At 38.1% G+C, this 19,050-nt stretch overlaps 1 protein-coding gene across 1 annotated transcript in view; it reads right to left on the reverse strand.

Annotated features, from left to right (window-relative positions):
- Nucleotides 1–19,050, reverse strand: part of APP1 (aminopeptidase P1) — a 256,238-nt gene that overhangs the window by 64,937 nt on the left and 172,251 nt on the right. The window contains exons 10-11 of the mRNA XM_089385818.1: nt 7,284–7,418; nt 7,024–7,104 (exon numbers count right to left, since the gene is read on the reverse strand). Coding sequence (XP_089241944.1) covers nt 7,024–7,104; nt 7,284–7,418 — 216 coding nt within the window. The remainder of the gene's footprint in view (nt 1–7,023; nt 7,105–7,283; nt 7,419–19,050) is intronic.

Genomic DNA, 19,050 nt, shown 5'->3' on the forward strand with positions numbered 1-19,050 from the left:
GCATCGACTTGAAGGAAACGAAGTTCATCAAGAAGAAGCTTTAACTTGGTCTTGGAGGGGTTTTTTGTCAAGGTTCTAGGTCTTGGAATTCGTCAATTGACGACTCTATAAAAGAAGAATTCTTGTGGTTTTCCTCTCAGATTGGAGAAGTTTTGGCCTTGGTTGATTGCCTATATCTTGTGTCCTTTGTCTTATTGTTCTTTATGATTTGATAGTTGTTTGATGAAGAAAACACTAATAGCAAACAAGTGAAAGAAGAAGCTAATCTAATGAAGTAAAAATACATCACAAACAGTTATCAAAGCAAGAGAAATCATCCAATGTTGTTGCACATAGATTTCTCAACAAACCGAACTTGTTACATGCAAATCACTTGACTTTGTGCATGTCTTTCTTCCCTTGTGAAGACACTCCTCCACTCTGGTTTTGCTTGGCTTTACCCTTACCCTTCTTTGCTTGCCCCACAAGAGCAAGGTTCTCCTCATGCTCACCCTTACACTGTCCACCAGTTATAGATTCCATCCAAATCTCCTTTTGGGTGAAATCATCCCATAGTCTGGCCCAATCAAGAAGTTTATCTCTAGCTAGGATACCTGTCACAAATGTATCCCACTGCATTACAACCTTTCAATGCTACTTTAACAAGATCCACCTCTTTCCCCAACAACTGAAAGTTCATCACAAACTTGTTGAATCTTCGTGAAATATGAGGCCACAGTCTCAGATGTATTCATCTTGATTCTATTCAGCTTCTCCTTTAGCACCATCTTTTTATTATAGTTATCACTCTAGTACATCTTAGTCAAGGCCAACCACATCTGATAGGTTGAATCTTTCTTTATTATGTTAGGGATTATGTGATCCTTCACACCATCCAAAATGATGCTCCTGGCTCTTATATCTTTCAACTTATGTTCAACTGCTTGTGTAGCATCTTGAGGAATCTAAATAACTTGGCTTCCAATTTCCCACAAACCATTTTCCATTAAGACAAGGGTGATTCGCTCCTTCCATGGACTAAAGTTTACAACACCTTCCAACCTATCTTCATATCTTAGATTTGATGATGCCATTTTACTAGATTGACTTCAGCCACAAAACCCTTGTTGCAAAATAAAGATTTTGTTGCCATAAAATAATTCATGAATCATTACCAAAGAACCCTTGTGATATTTGATCTCTCCCATAGAGTTTCTATAGCTATGATAACATGTAAATTTTCTCATGCTAGATCTGATTTATTTTACTTCAACAATTTATTGAAACCCCAAAAAATATTTATCTCAAATATTTCTATATTTGTGGAAAAATATATACACTGGTATTTTAATTTAAAAATGCAGCAAAAATCAAATGAAGACATCAATCACACCACAACAACAAATTTACACCCAACACAATCTTCCTTCATTAAATTTCTCAGGAAAATTCTAGGTTAGACCCACAGAGAATACACATACAGTTGTTGGGCAGTGGGCACCTAGAAACTCAACCCCATAAAGAAAATTGGCTTCAAGGAATTCAGCCTCTAGAAATCGAACCACTTGAAGCAGATCGGCCTTGGAGAATTAACCAAACTTACTAGCAAATCAACCTCCCTCTCTCCTTGTCTCGTATGGCCCATGCACCCTAGAGAAATTGGTCTCCCTGAATAATTTGGCCTCCACAATTCGATCCAATTCTTTAGCAACTTAGCCTCCCTCTTTCTTGAACTTGGCCTCCTTGAATTTCTCCGTAAATTCCTTGTTTCACTTCTCCTCACTTCTCTTCAATCTAGTTGAGCCTCTTGCTCTAGAGAAATCGTTTCTGCCACAATTATGTGTTTTCACCTCTTCCTTAGGCTTATTTTATAATTTCATTAAAGCCAAAATCTCTAACCCTAATCTCCTAAGAGCTCAATGGCTAGGATTGAATCCTAAGCCTCACATGAGATCAACGATTGAGGTTATATCTAAGTCACTTAAACAATTTTATTATTTATCCTTAGAACTTTGGCCTAATAGTCCACAATCATTGATTAGAGTAATTATTGTACTTTTCCTAAGTTAACCTTAGGAAAGTAATCATAATATCACCTCCTCTACCAAGCAAGCACCTAAAGAGACGATCAAATATCTTCTACATGCTAAGACACCAAACCTATGTAGAAGACCTTCCAAAACTACAAAAACTTCAACGAAATTTAGCAACATGAGAGGAAAGAGCACAAGAGAATAGTGTTGACTTTATGAAAAATACTTTGATTTCTCCTTGCTAATTTCTTATGCTGAAGCTTCCTCAAAGGACTTCAGAATCATCATAATTTTCCAACCTTCCCTTATGCTAACCTACCCAGCCAAGAGTCAAGACTGTATTATCAATAAGACTGTATTTTCCAACCTTCCCTTATGCTAACCTACCTACCCAGCCAAGAGTCAAGACTGTATTATGGGAGAGAAGCTTGATATTTGAAGTGATTGGAATTCCTTTAATCCTTGCTGAGTTCCTAGCCTTGTCAATGGCTTTCCCAAGAGGCTCGACCATAATAATGAATAGAAAGGGAGAGAGAAGGCATCCCTATCTTAACTCACTAAATGAAAAATATAAAAAAATTGTTGGGGCCACAATTAATAAGAGTAGAAAAGGAAGTTGCAGTACAACATTCACTTACCCAATTAACTTAATCCAAATCAAAGCCAAACTTCAACAAGACATCCTTACACCATTCTCATTGATCTTTGTCATAAGCCATAAGAGGATCAGCTTTAAAAACATAGCTGAGTACTTCCTATGTTTCAGAGTCAATGATCAGTTGGACCAAGATAAGATTATATGTAATTTGTTAACCCACTACAAACCCTCCATGTTCCCCCAAAATCAGTGTTTTAAAAACCTGTCAGTTTGAACTAGTAACCGGTCAAACTGGCAGAAAAATCAGGTTCGACCCCTCACTTTGCCCAAAAACCACAAAACCAGTGCTAACCGACCGGTTTAGGATAGAGTCTGTCACTTTCTGGTAAAATCGGTCGGTTTAGGACAATAAGGGTTGTTTCCCTCCAAAAACACCCTCTCCAAGCCTTTAAAAAGATCTCACCACCCTCATTTGCCTCACACATCTCATTTGGAGTTTTTGTGAGTTTGATTGGGAGCTTGGAGAGTATTTTGTTTTTGTTAGAGTAGTGGAACAACAGAGAGCTTGAGCTAAGTAGTAGTCATCATCCCTACAAAAGCCAAGGATACTACATGGCCTCATTGTGATATGATTGATGGCAAAATGATCTGCAAATATTGCCAAAAATCTATTGAAGGAGGGGGTATTAACAGGTTCAAGCAACACTTGGCTAGGATAGGAGGCCATGTAAAGCCATGTGGAGCACCAAATGAAGTAATAGGGCATATTAGGGTCGAATACCTTCAAAAGTTTCAAACTCAAGTCACTGAACCAATAGAGAAGTTTGTGACTCAAGCAGTTGCAAAGTTTGGGAGTAAAGACTCATCCAACTGAGTTTGATCATGATGACTCATGAGAAGTTTCAAGTGATCATGCTGATCACTATTCTCATAACTGTAGACTTGTAGTAGGCCAGTGGCCCCATAGTTTGTAGGCTTTTTTTTGCACTCTAGAAGCCATTTAGAGCCTCATTGATTATATATTTTGTTGCTAATATGTATTGCACTTGGCCATTTAGAGCCTCATTGATTATAATTTTGTTGCTGATATGTATTATGTATTGAACATGGTGCCATTTTGATATATTCACCTTTACATGGTATATATATGAGCAAACTTTGCACATTTTGTGTCTATTGGTTTGGAATCATGGTTTTAAATCTTAAATATAGTTTTTTTCATTAAAAATTAATTATTTAATGTATTTTTTAAAAACCGGTTCACTTAGACCTGACCAATCCCGGTTTGAACAGTTACGGTTTGAAACCGGGTTTATTAGGTGGACGGGTCTGGCCACGGTTCCAGTTTTTAAAACTATGCCCAAAATCAGGTTGTTCAGCACCAGCTTTTGCCATGATTGCACCCAGAGAAGCAAAGTGCAATCTACAGTCCAGTATTTTAGAGCATGTAACATCCATCCCATGTCCATAATTCGGACATCAGTATATATCCCCAGTATAATATGTTATACAAAACTAAAAAATAAAGTACTAATAAATTTAATGTGGTTCAAATAATAATCATTCACATATCTTTATATATGTGAAAACATAAAACAAAATCAGATCAACCAGAAGATGAGGAAACTGAGACAATACCATTCGGCACCATTTGTCAAAACAGTGAGTTACATGATACCAAACACACACACACACACAAAGCATGCCAGTGTAGAACTATCATAACTCAGGATCTTTTAAGCACCAAGATGTTTGCATCTTAATTTTTTTTGGATCCCTCTCAATGCTTTAAAGTTTATACACTGTTGTTACAGTTTTTGATATGATATTATAGAGTCTACACCATCAATGCTCACAGCTACCTTATGTTTTAGGAAAGGGTAAGAAAGGTAGAGATCAGAGATTTCTGAACCCTGCCTAACTTGTTTCTCCAACTACCTGGAGCAGATCTTCTTGATGATGCATCACAATTTCTATTAGAAATCTACCACAAGCTTATTTTGAATCAGTGCCTCATTCCTCTTTATAGAGAATACAACCTCATGAAGTTCTTCTGTAAGAAGGGACACGTGTCTGGAGTTCATCATTTCTGATACCAGTTCTGGACTGCAGTCCAAAATCTCTACTTGGCTGATCAGAAACATGACCCCTTTGTCCAATAGTATGTCCTTGCAGATCGGATCATTATCTTCAACCATATCTTTTTCAGGCTCAGAAATTCTGGAACTTTTGCTAGAGGCTCTTCTAAACTGGTCCAAAGATAATAATAGTTACCAGCCAGATGGTTAGTCTTCTCTGACGTGAGGCAGTTTAGCATGAACATCTTTTGTTGTTGAGTATTGCAATACAATATAGGCTCTCTTTTTCTGTTGTTTATTACTCCTATATTTATAATATGCAAGAGAGACCCACAGATGAAAAAATTGTTGAAAAGCACCATCACGATTTTTCACGATGTCAAACCTCAAACAGAAAATCAGCACATCGTGACTTTTGAAAAAGATGGAAATAAATAAATAAAATCACCAAGCCAATTTTGACCCTCTTAGAACTCCCAACTTTGGTTTTTTTACTCATGTCTTTGCAGCAGTTGGGAAATGAAAGAGAAAGCATTTACCTACCATCGTCAACAACCAAGCTTAGGAGGGCTAGACCATTGTTCTCATTGTCATTCAAATTTCTTTCATTGGAGAACGGATCAATTTATATCTGCCTATGGTTTTCGTACTGTTAGATCCTAGGTATCTCTTCAAATTCCACCCCTTTAACTAGTTATTTTTATAGAGTTATGCAGGGTTTTCAAAGTGTGTTTTGCTTCTCTTGTTATCATTTTTCATGTCTTGAACAATTTCTAGGTCTGTTTTCTTTACCAGCAAGATATTTTTTTACGAGCAGTGTTAGATGTTACATTTTTTCCATTTCATTTTTCCCTAGTTTGAAGTTGGGAGTTAAGTATATTCCTTGCCAATATGCCAAAGCCTTTGGACCCATTTTGGCTGTATGGTAAACCTAAAGATGGGACAAACCAACAAAGATTGTCTTATAAGCTGAGTAGGCAGCCCATGACAGGACAGGTTAGCCAGTTGAGGTACCAATGAACTAGATACAAAGAGCACAAGGTTGGGATTTGTACTAAATCAACCCCAGAAACTATGCAAACTGCCCATGATGCTATTTAGGAAAAGGATAAACTTGCCACTAGTGGAATGGTTAGATCCTCAACAAACACAAGCATATCTAGGATTCAGGACAATGGGAGAGATTACACCAATTCCCCTTCCATGAGGACCTCTCACCTTTCTTTGTTCCAAGAACTGGAGATGGGACACAACATCCAGTCAATATTTAAAAAACAAAAGGAGAAGCAAGAAGCACACAGGGCTCTGGGGATATGTCTATTCTAGAGCGACATACATTTAAGCATTACAAAGAAATATCCATTTTTCCAATCAATGTGAGATGTTATCACTAATGTTGGCCCAAAGCATAAGTGCCTTACCTACAAAAAGTTGCAGGGGCCAATTCTTCAAGTGGAAAATAATGAAATCAATACTAGATTGGAGTGTAATAAAGAAGTCATTGGAGGCCAATGCATGCACTGTTATGCCAAATGGTTGAACATATGGAGACTCTTATTAATTTATTGGTACATTTCCCCAGGGTTACAAATGTTTATTAAGTCTATTGATGCATCAACACAGTCTAAAGATGCGGCGTTGTTATGTGAATTGTTACTGGTTTATCAAAGAAATTAGTTTGCAACATGTTGTACAAATAATAATAAACAATGTAGCTAATTATGTGGTTACTAACAAGTTGCTAATGGAGAGTGATGTGGCATCATCAACACCACCTTCTACATAAATTGATACAGAAACTACACCCACCAGTCAGTGTTAGACAAATGACGCAGGACCTTCTAGTGGAAAATGAGCCATGACTTTTTCCCATAAAAGAGGGAAAGGAAATTGATACTAGATAGCTAGTTGCTAGATGTGCCATTGTAGATGACTCATGATAGGGAGATATATGTATATGTTTTTGCCATCATTTTATGTTGGTTGTCCACTTTTGAGTCCTTGATTCGGCATCTATTAGGGTTCAGGATTCAATATCGACTTTGATGTATCATTTTTGATTTGGCATCCACTACATCATATATATCAGTGGTTTTTATATATTTATGTGCCAACTTGATGTTGTTGTTGATTTATATGTTGAAAATTTGAAAAAAATAAAGTTATTTTGTATATTTTAATGTTTGCCACAGTCTGCCAACTTTTTTGCGAATCTTGCCAATAAGTTATATTCCAGACCATTGGCAATTTTTTTCCAATGTCAACTTTTTCGACAATGATAGAGACTGCCTAATAACTGTTTGTCAATAAAACATGTTAAAGGGAAAAGTAATACCGCAGTGTAGCATGCTTTTTCATGTGCTGAGGGCTTGCCAAAGTGCACAGTCCGTGTAATATCAGTTGTGCCATCCATATACTTCAAGAACAAATAGAACATATCAATGATAGAAACAAAATATTAAAAAGCAACCCAGAGAGATGAACAGCAAGAAAAAAAAACTGACAGATAAATGAATTAAAATATCATCTATAAAATGTTTTTCTACTGCTCATTGTTGAGAACAGTTAAAAATATGAATAGAAAAATATGCATACCTGTCCTCCAGAATCACACAAATAAATACTGTCAGGCTGCAATTCAGCACATGTTTCATGCTCTGGTGCATAATGAATGATAGCAGCATTTGGACCCACAGACGAAATTGTTGGAAAGCTTAAGCCCTTAAAATACTGTTACAGAATACCATTATAGCAAACTGAGTCTAATGTGTTTCAATTATCAAAATCAACATGCCAACTAACATGAAAATATACCTCACCACTTTTCATGACACTATATGCAACTTCAAAATGAAACCAAAGTCGACATTTGTTTAGGGTCATTTGACATAGAAGCCTGTGTAGTTCCTTCTCACAATTATCATCAGTTTTTATCATGATAACCTTAGTGAATTTATAGTACAGCATTTTCAATTAGCTACAGATCTTCAGGAAATTTAACAAAAAATAAAGTATAATTTATGATATCAAAGATCCCAATTTTGTTGGAGTCATGACAAGCACATTTTATAATTGAAACCATATAAATATTTTTTTTTCGAGTTATAGGATCAAAAGGTTCAATCCAAAATAAGAATAGGCTTCTCCATGCTCATTGATACCAATATGCTAGTGTCTTCTGCATCCTCTTCATCCTCACAAAGATGCTTTCCTCAAATGCTTCTTGTTGGAACTTTGCCTACTGCTCACTTTAGTAAACTGTATTAGAAAATTGTCATGTCTTTTGACGGAAACACTTACACATTGCAATGAAAGGGGCACTCAAGGGGAATGAAAAAACACAGGCCAAGAATGAGCTTTTGTCATTACTTGTTCAAGAAGGACAAATTGGGGTTTTTGACAAATTTGACCCATTTTATTTCAAACCCTTTTATGAATCATTTTTTACTATTTTTGGGGGCATCTCTTAACCCTGTTAGGAATCATGGGATCCGTCGAATGGATCCTCAGCATGTCTACAAGATGTCTCTCAAACCTAGGCAGCATATCTGAAACAAGCAATCATAGTGCCGAACCAAGGAAAGGGAAGTTGTCCCCCAGAAAAGAGTTTGTGAATCCTGCCAAGCCTACTTTGTCGTTGTGGTTTTGGAGTCAAATAATGAGAGATGAATATCGTTTATATCATGCATCTTCTTGCTCCATTTCATTGAACTTGAGAACGTCATGGAAAGTGAAATGTGTTGTGATGATTGCACATCCTTCCTATCCATCCCCTAACCCTAAAATTCAGCAGTTTCTTTTAGCAAATTTTTTTGTTCAAAGATGAAAATGTACCTCAATAAGATGGAAATGCATCTTGCAAATACAGAAGCCAAAGCCAAATTTTATCCAACTCAATGCATTAAAATTTCATAAATCAACAAAATCATGGGTCATAGGGCATAGTTTCGATTTTATACACAAGCTTTATGGTCGTTCAATCTTACAACTTAAAAATCATATAGGTCCCAATTTTCTTTCAGAAATAAAAGAGAATCTGTGCAATAATCAAGGATAAAATTAAGGTGATGATGTGAAAAGGAGTCATATTTAACCGCTATTTATAATGGTCAAGTAGTCCTTCATATGGTCGACACAATAATCTATTATAGGCTTAGTCGTTGTCTTCACCGAATTTAAAAGAAAAGATTCAAACTTCAGTGAATATCCTGACTCAACAAATAAGTCAATTGTGTTTGGTGATTAAAATTAATACCCTTTCACGAACAGTTATGTTGTTTAGGGACATATCTTATCATTAATTGCTAACTAATTAATCATTAATCTTATTTGTTGTTTTTTACATTATTTGTGTTTATTTTTATATAAATTTAGTTCACTACATTGTCTTCCCCTTCAAAAAGCTTTTTCCTCAAAGCTTTACTGATGAAGGATTGGTTCTCTTCTGTTGATCAAACTATCTTCTTATTTTTGAGCTTTCATCTTCGTTGACACAAGATGATATGATGTTCTGAGTGATAGACAGAATTATCATACTGAAAACGGATCAAACCATCCTAGATTAATCTTCTGGGAAATCTTCTAACCCTTGGAGTTGTGTGGTGAATAGCTATCGTATGACTGGATTGAGCTCACTTCAATATTTTTCAGAACATAAGTTTGTTGTTTATGTTCTGCGTGATATAGATTTGTAGATTTATTAAGGCGTCTACTCTTGCAATTCAGATGTAGATAAGGAATTTTTCTTGTTTGAACTTCCTTAAACATTTTTATGGCAGTTTCTTGATTTCCATTAAGCATTGTTCTTGTTGACTTAACTTCTGAATCTTGTTGGAATTTCTAAGTTTAACCCGTTAAAAATTCTTCCAATACTATCTGGTTTATTTCTTCCTACTAGTTTAATTACTTAACAAGTTATTTACTATGTAAATACTAAAAATAAACACAAGTACAATACCAACTTCTACAAATCATCAACTGAAAGAAAACAAGCACACAAGTGACACTGTTATTTTTGGACCAATGTCCCTGGAAAAACCCAATGCAGGAAAACCGGTGCAGCTATTCAGAGGGTTATATTATTATGCAGTTTATCAAAGTACAACAAGATGCCTAAACTGGCACACCCGACAGAGAAAAATATACGGCAGCAATACGTCTATATCCGGAAACAGGTATTTAGAAAGCCTGTCCCACAAAACCCTCTCCGGCACAACTGAAGCTCAGCGCTGGCCCTCCTGGCCTCTACGTCAACCTCCTGCTAACCTGCGTCAGCCCCAGGACTCTCTGCGTCAACCCTCTGAGGCACTGTGCAACCTCTGGGAGCCTTTGCATCACTCCCTCTGCCCTCTGTGTGGATGACACAGTCTCTCTGTGCTTTGTGTTGCCTCTGATGGGCTTTGCATAGCCTGGACTGACTACTGCTCTGGCTCTCTCTACTTTTGTGCTGGTCTCCCAGTATTGTCCCTGCCTCTCTGCCTCGTACTCACTGCCCCTCGCTATTGATTACTGATTCACTTTTGCTTAGCAACCCCGCTCTAGCAAAATGAATGACTGATCACTCTGGTGTGTTCTCCAACTAACCCTCAAACCTCCTCTTATACTTTTCTCGTTGGTCCATCAACGGCCAAGGTTAAATCTCTAACCAACGGCTAAGATTAGATTTGGCTTGATCCATGACTTTTGGAACCTTCTAACCCAGTTTTGTATTAATACCCATTAATGTTTTATTTTTCCTAAGTTTAGACTTTGGAACTCCATTAAAAATATTAATTATTTTAATATCTCCCAAACCAGTTAGAATCTACCCAAACCGTTTCTAGGTCTTGGAGATCTCATGTGTTTTAGCCTCTCCACCAATTTTCATGGCTAGAGCACATTCAATGCTACCCCAAATTAACACTCCCTCTTAGCGAGAACTGTGCTCTAGTAATACTCTACACTGAGTATCACACTGATTATCCGGCACCGATCCCTGTGTTGATGATAGGCCTCCCTACCCAACATCCTCTGCACTGTTGCATCTTGTACTACTGCCCATGGCCCTACCACTGCCACTACTACATCCGTACGGCAGGTCCCTCTGCATCCGTGTTGTTGCTGGTCCATCCTCCAAGCACTACATCTGCACTGCATCCCCTCTCATCATGCTGCATCGTGCTATTGCACTGCAACTCAGCTACTAAGAAGTAAGTAACTGATCCACCCAACTTCTGACATCCCTGTCAAGCTAGAAACACTCCTGACGTTGAAGCTCCCTCTGCCTTTTAACAAGTGCTTCCTCTCTGGCCTCTGCGCTGCTGCAACAATTCCCTGCATCTCGCACCGTTGCACACCTCTTTGTGCCATCCTACACTGGTGCAACACTACCATACCTCCCACATTGTTGCAGCCTGCTATCCTTGCGTTGTCTGGGGACTCTTCAACTGTAGCACTCTCTGCCGCTTCATCAGCATCCGTCTCTACCTCCATCCGCTAGTCCTTCTACTCCTCTTCGGGGCTCCCGTAGCAAGGTATTATCCAAGAGGTTGGGTACCTCAAGGATCCTGCCCCTCATCGATGTCTCCCCACTTCTTCTCAAGTGGCACATGAGCACTCATGGCACAATCGTCCTCCTCCTCGACTTCTTTCTCCGCCTTTGCAGGCGCTGCCTTTGAGTCTGAAGCCTCTCCCTTACTCTTCTTCCCAATACACTAGTTCACAAAATGACCCAATTCCCCACAACGGAAGCACTTCACCTTTGAGAGGTCCTTCGTCTTCCTCTTCTCCTACTTTCCCACAGATGCTAGAGCCGCATCCTCTTCTTCCTCCTTGATTCTGACCCCTTTTCCGCTACTCCCCACCTTGGTCAGTTGTTTGATCTCTTCTTGACGAAGAGTCGCCCACAGTTCTTCCCAATCTGGAAGACTCATCCTACCGAGTATGCTCTGGACAAATACCTCTCAATCCTCGAAAACTACGTTCAGTGCGGTCCTCACCATCAACTCCTCATCCGGTGTGGCCCCTATGGAAGTTAGCTGGTCACGGATCTCCTTCAAGCGACCGAGGAAAACATCTATCTGCTCTCCCTTCTGCATCTAGTATGCCCTCAGTTGATTCTCCAAGAGCATCTCCCTCTGCACGGAAGTATGCCAGTACAATGTCTTCAAGGCATCCCACATCTCCTTTGTCGTTTCCTTCTCGGCAATATGTGGTTACCACATGATCCTTGACCCCATCAAGGATGATGCACTTCGCCTTAGCTGCTGCCTCCTCATACCTTTCATTAGCTACCAAGTCAACTGGGACAGCTATCACTCTCGTGACAAAGCCCTTCAGGCGATGTCTGTTTACAATGGACAAGATCCTGGCCTTCCAGACCACAAAGTTGGATGCTCCGTCCAACCTATCCTGATCCCTTAGCCCATCCACGACCATCTCGTTGCTCTTGTTTCGAATCCTCCAAGTCTCTCTACTGCCCTCTTGGAAGTCCTCTGTTCGACTCCCTCTGAGTCTCGATTTCCCTTCTGGAAATCCCTCTGCCAATGTCAAGCTGCCCCACTCCGATCATCTATGCAACTACACTACTGATCCGGAGTCCTTGGCTAGAGATCCGACTCGACAGCAACTCCCTCCACCTTGGTCTTGCCCTGTTAGGTATTGTTCTGACCACAGTACCCCACCAGCTTCGCTCCGCAAATTACCCACAGCCTCTTATACCAGAGCAATTGAAGGATTGAGCCACTTGGCTCTGCGCAATCCCGACACCAGCAAATCAGCTCCCCCAGCCAACTACGTCAGCCCTCCTAGCCTCTGCGTGGCTCTGCGTACGCTTGATTCTACCTCCCTTAGCCTCTGCGTTGTCTTTCTCCAACCCAGAATGATGACGCAGTCCCTCTACATCACTCCTTCCTCTATCGCCTTCTGCAAGGATCAATTTTGTCACTCGGCACAGCTAAATCTGCTGCAAATTCTATGCTCAGCTGATGCCTTCAGTTTTCCTGTGATCTGCAACCACACTCTGATACCATGTTGGAATTTCTAAGTTTAACCCGTTAGAAATTCTTCCTATACTATCTTGTTTATTTCTTCCTACTTGTTTAATTACTGAACGAGTTATTTACCATGTAAATACTAAAAATAAACACAAGTACAGTATCAACATCTACAGATCATCAACTAAAAGAAAACAAGCACACAAGTGACACCGTTATTTTTGGACCAATCTCCCTCTGCGTCACTCCTTCCTCTGTCGCCTTTTGCAAGGATCAACTCTGTCACTTGGGACAGCTGAATCTGCTGCAAATTTTATGCTCAACTGATGCCTTCAATTTCCCTGTGATCTGCAACCAAGCTCTGATACCATGTTGGAATTTCTATGTTTAACCCGTTAGAAATTCTTCCTATACTATCTGGTTTATTTCTTCCTACTTGTTTAATTACTTAACGAGTTATTTACCATGTAAATACTAAAAATAAACACAAGTACAGTATCAACATCTACAGATCATCAACTGAAAGAAAACAAGCACACAAGTGACATCGTTATTTTTGGACCAATGTCCCCAGGAAAACACAATGCGGGAAAACCAATGCAACTATTTAGAGGGTTATATTATAATGCAGTTTATCAAAGTACAACAGGGTGCCTAAACCGGCCCTCCAGACAAAGAAAAATATACGGCAGCAATACCTCTATATCTGGAAACAGGTATTTAGAAAACATGTCCCACGAAACCCTCTCCAGCACAACTGAAGCTCAACGCTGGCCCTCCTGGCCTCTGCGTCAGCCTCCTGCTGACCTGCATCAGCCCCACTCTCTGCATCAACCCTCTGACGCATTGCGCAGCCTCTAGGAGCCTCTATGTCACTCCCTCTGCCATCTGCATGGATGACGCTGTCTCTTTGTGGTTTGCGCTACCTCTACTGGGCTCTGCGTAGCCTGGATTGACTGTTGCTCTGGCTCTCTCCGCTTCTATGTTGGTCTCCTAATATTGTCCCTGCCTTTCTGCCTCGTACACACTGCCCCTCGCAGTTGATCATTGATTCACTTTTGCTTAGCAACACCGCTCTAGCAAAATGAATGACTGTTCACTCTGGTGTGTTCTCCAACTGACCCCCAAGCCTCTTATACTTTTCTCGTTTGTCCATCAACGGCCGAAATTAAATCTCTAATCAATGACTAAGATTAGATTTGGCTTGATCCATGACTTTTGGAACCTTCTAACCCAGTTTTATATTAATACCCATTAATATTTTATTTTTCCTAAGTTTAGACTTAGGAACTCCATTAAAAATATTAATTATTTTAATAACTCCCAAACCGGTTAGAGTCTGCCCAAACTATTTATGGGTCTTGGAGATCTCATGCGCTTAAGCCTCTCCACCAATTTTCATGGCTAGAGCACATCCGATGCTACCCCAAATCAACACTCCCACTTAGCAAGGATTGTGCTTTAGTAATACTCTACCCCAAATCAACAAATCTTTATTTGGGGTGTCCTCTGTTTGAACGACAACCTCTGAGTACATTTTTACTTCAATAGGGTTTGGATTTGCCTAAACTGCGAGATTAGTGATCTTGATGTTTGTTTCTTCAACTTGGACTACTGCAGCTGGAGATTTTGATGCTTCCTTTGTGACAAGTTCTTTGAACCTATTTGTCAATGATTTTTTTCGTCCTTAAGTTTTTTTATCTGTTTGAGCAGATTTTGATTATGATTTTTGAGACATAAGCCTTCCTCATTCTCTAAGTTAATTTTATTTTGGCCTTCACACTTCTCATCTTTTAAACACTTGATTGTTCTACTAATGTTTAGTTAAGGCTCTTTAAACGTAAATTTTCTTCTTCTTGTTCTAATAAATGCTCCTTGAGTTCCTTCTTTGATGCTTTAGCTTTCTTGACTTGTTCGAGTAGTTTTTCTTGGTGATCTCAGAGGCGCGAAATTTCTTTGTCTTTGCTGTAGATGACTTCTTCAAGCTCTTTTTTCTTTTTTGATATAGTTTTTTCGTTATCTTGAAACATCAATTCTGAGATATCTTTAACGTCTTCTAATGAAGATTTTATTGATTTTGATTTACTTGTTATGTCTCAAAATGTGACTATCTTCCCTTTGTAAGGAAACGTTAAAACTTGTTTCTCTATGTTTAACATGAATGTACCCAACTCCTTGAACCAGGGTTGACCGAGTATGATGTCAGTGTTTTTATCCGTCCTTACAACATGAAATTGAGATATGTACTCATAATGACCTATTGTCACTTGTAGATCACTAATTTTATACTCTTTTTGGTCAAAAATATTTTTCTTTACACCAATGCTTAGCTTTGGAATTAATAGCTGATTTGCCAAGTTGAAGTTGATATAATTTTTATCTTTGCTTGGACTGATGGCGACATTAACTTCTCTTCCTTGGATACTTCCTTTTAATGTAATTACTTCGTGATTTGTAACTAAAAAACCATTATAGGAAAACCTTTCTTCATTCGTCATTTTAGAATTGAGCTCCATCATTTTTTTTCAATGATTGATCCCAATTTTTTTTGTCGAGATGACTTTAGGTATATATTTAAAGTTCCTTTGGACTTTGTACTTCAAGCCTCCTTTAAAAGTGGCTTTTTAATATTTATTTTTTTTAATTCTTCAAAACTCTTTTAATCAAACTTCCTATTATCCTTAATATTTGAAAACTCCTTTGTATTCTTTTTATATATTTTTACTCCGATTTTTTCCTTTTGTACTTTAAAAAGAATATTTAAATATTGTTTCAATTGGCTTCTTTTAAGTAACCTTCTATAATAATACTCACTTTGTACTTATATATATTTTCAATAATTTTATGACTTGAAATTTTCTTTAAATACCCCTTTATAATATAAAACTTCTCTTTACATAACTTTTATTTATAATCTTTTCTTTTTCTTTTTGAAAAGTTACAACCCTAGTGAAAAGTGGCTATTCACCTCTTTGGGGTATGATATAAAATATATGGCCACTTATTTGCTTTTGACTCTGTTAATATTCTCTACGAAAAAAGTAAAACTTATCCTTCACATAAAGAGTTTTGTATTTCTTTAGTTTTTCTTTTACCTTGAAAATACCATGGGCAATTACCATGCGTTGCTAAAACCACAGCTTTGTAAATTACTTAACAAAAAATCAAGATAATATTATCTACTCTTCCTTCTCTTACATATAGTTTTCAATATATTTGAAAAGATTCCCTCTTAACTTTATCATGCACCTTTTATCAATAATGTAGAACCTTTTTATACATATGAATGTTCTCCTTCAAAATTTACATCGAACTAATTTATTTTTATTTTTTTTCAAATCTTTTTTTTAATCTTTATATGTACTTCTTTTATTTTCGTTTTTCTTTTTTTCTTTGACTATCTTATTTTTTTCTTCCTTTTTTTGTTTATTTAATGGCCAAAGTTGAATGACGAAACCGGAGGAATGGAGAATCTCCAAGACTACTGTAGCGAAATGCTTAAATCACGACAACAACAAGGTTGATGATAAGTTGATGGCCAAAGGCCAAATCAGACGTAGCTCTGATACCAATGTAATGACCAAAAGTCATATACGCAGTGGAAATATTAAAATACTTCGTAAACAAATACATCCATCGTAGGATACTAGGTGTAAATTGTATATTATATAAAGAATTGATGTAGGAAGATTACAAATGAGAATGAAGATTACAAATGAGAATGAAGGTCCTATATATATAGATAGGTAAGTATCCTTTCACGAACAGTTATGTTCTTTAGGGACATACCTTTTCATTAATTGCTAACTAATTAATCATTAATCTTATTTGTTGTTTTTTACATTATTTCTGTTTACTTTTATATAAATTTTGTTCATTACACTCGGATTGGGCTAGTAGTGCTAATGACAAGAAGAGTACTCCCAAGTGTTGTTTCGTGTTGGGCTCAATAGTTGTGTCATGGTTTAGCAAGAAACAGAGGTCAGCGGCATTGAGCAGCGCGGAGGCAGAGCATATGGAAGCTAGTCAAGCTAGTTGCAAGGAACTTTGGCTTCGCAAGATGCTACATGGATTATTTGGTCAGAGGCTTGTTAGTTTTTGTAGCATCGGATGTGTTCTAGCCACAAAATCTAGTGAGGAGGCTAGAATACATGAGATCTCCAAAACCCAAAAATCCTTTCTAGAAATTCTGCCTAGAAATGACTTAAGTAGATTATTAACCAATTTTTAAATATTTCCTAAGTCTGAAATTAGGGAATATGGTTAATTAATCAGTATTAATTAAGTCAAGGCAAAAATCATCTAGAAACTCACATGGATCAACCTAGAGATGATCCTCGCCATCGATTATGTTTTAATCTTGGTCGTTGGTGCTCCAATAGAGGATTATAGGTGGAGGTCGATGTGGCGATGTAGAAGACACATGAGCAGTCGATTTCTTGGCAGATCAATTTCCAGAGTAGCAACAATCAATTGTCGGAGAGAGATAGTGATCAAAGCAGTAAGAGAGGGGCAAAGGCAGTGAGGTTGGAGGAAGTATTCCAGATCCAACGAGTGCATCTGTAGAGAGGCAAAAGAGCCACAAAGAAGTTAACACAGGGGCAGTGCAGCAGCTTCTAAAGGCAAGTTCAATTGGCTGAGAGGGAGAGACGTCTTCAGTTCCAGAGACCAGGAAGGAGTCCCAGAGTGTCGGAGAAGCATCTTTCCAGCCAGCAAAAGGCAGAACGACTTCATCAGAGATCAATGAGAGGCTTGACATCTAGCAGGCTACACAGAGCAGCGCAAAGGCTGATACAGAGGGTCAAAGGGCCGAATTTATAAAGGCAAGTTGTGCTGAGAGTTTGCCTGTGGGGTGAGGAAAATTCCTCATTAGATATTTGCCAGTATTCTTCTCTGTAGGATTACCAAATTTCGGCATCCAGTTGTACTCAGAATTTCTCACTATTGCTTAATAATAAAACCCTCATTTGTTGCACCGGTTTTCCCCCATTGGGTTTTTCTAGGGACTTTTGTCCAAAAATAATTGTGTTAATTTTATGTGTGTGTGCTAGCATTTCTCAGCTTCCAGCTTTTTATTTTTTCCGTAGAATTTTATTTGTGAAGGTTGCAGTGTATTTATTTCGATATTTGTCGTAGGAGATAAATTGTTAATTAATTAACAATTAGAAGAAATAATATCAGTTGCTACAGTAGTGTTCTAGTTTGGAATTTTCACAAGGTTGAGACCAACTATAATATATTGTGAAAATCAAAGTTGTATTAAACTCTTTGAGAATCCAGTATTTCGCAATCGATCAAAGCATATTGAGATCGGGGATCACTTCATCAGATATCGAGTTCAAAGGGGAGCTATGAAGCTTTGAGTATATATCCACTGATGAACAAGTAACGCATATTCTCCCCCAATCATTTCCAAGGCGCAATCATGTAGATTTCAGAGACAGGATGCGAGTGGTGAGAAACACCCTTCTCAGTAAGAGGGAGTGTTAAAAATAAGGGTACTAAGGAGGTGTTTCCTAATGCATTTATCCTTTTGGCCTAGAAAGACACATTAATGACCTTTTGTCTTAGGACATTATGAGTTTTATTAATGTCATGGAGCAAAGTTATCATTTGTGGGTTATGTACCATGTACTTTAATATATTAATGTCACTTGTGTCATAAATTGACTTTATGACAAAAGTACAAAGTACACTTCATAATATTAAAGTGACTTTTATGTTTTAAAAGTGACTTTATGATAGAAAAGGTGCACATGGTACAAAAACACTAAAACGTGTCTAAGAGGCTCATTAATTGAGGAGGACCACATGAGAGAAGGGGTGAAGAGAGGGAATGATCTCCACCCTTGATCTAATTTGTTGATATTTAATCTCAGCCATCAGATCTCAAGGGTTAGGGTTCTCTTCTAATGAGAAGACAAAAAGGGAAAAGGAACTTTATTCTTCATTCATTCTCATGAGATTTGAGAGGAGGTGAGAAGAAGGGCTCGAGAGAGGTTATGTTGCAGAGAGGAGGAAGAGATAGCAAAAAGTTTTCTAATCGAGTTACCAGCTGAAAAATTCCTACACGCAGGACGAGAATTTTGGGAGCTTTTACAGGCTGACATTCAAGGATTGGCAGGTCAAGATTTAAGGGATAGCATGCCGATACTCATAGTAAACTTTTGCGCTGATTTGTGAGGAAGCTATGAGTGATTCTCAGTGTATTTCTCATGGAGAATTAGAACAGTTCGAAGCCCTCTTTTCCTGGTATTATAACAATCACCTAGGCCGCATTTCTAGGCAGTCTATTAGTGTCTTCCCACATGCAGACTAAGGCAGAAATTAGGGTTAGTTTGAACCAGTTCTAAGGCATTTGTAAAGGAGGTATGTCTGAATGTCAGTGA

The sequence above is a fragment of the Pinus tabuliformis genome, chromosome Q, assembly GCF_031772625.1.
Source record: "Pinus tabuliformis cultivar Carrire ecotype Pingquan chromosome Q, CPIR1, whole genome shotgun sequence".
In the NCBI taxonomy this organism is placed as follows: Eukaryota; Viridiplantae; Streptophyta; class Pinopsida; order Pinales; family Pinaceae; genus Pinus; species Pinus tabuliformis.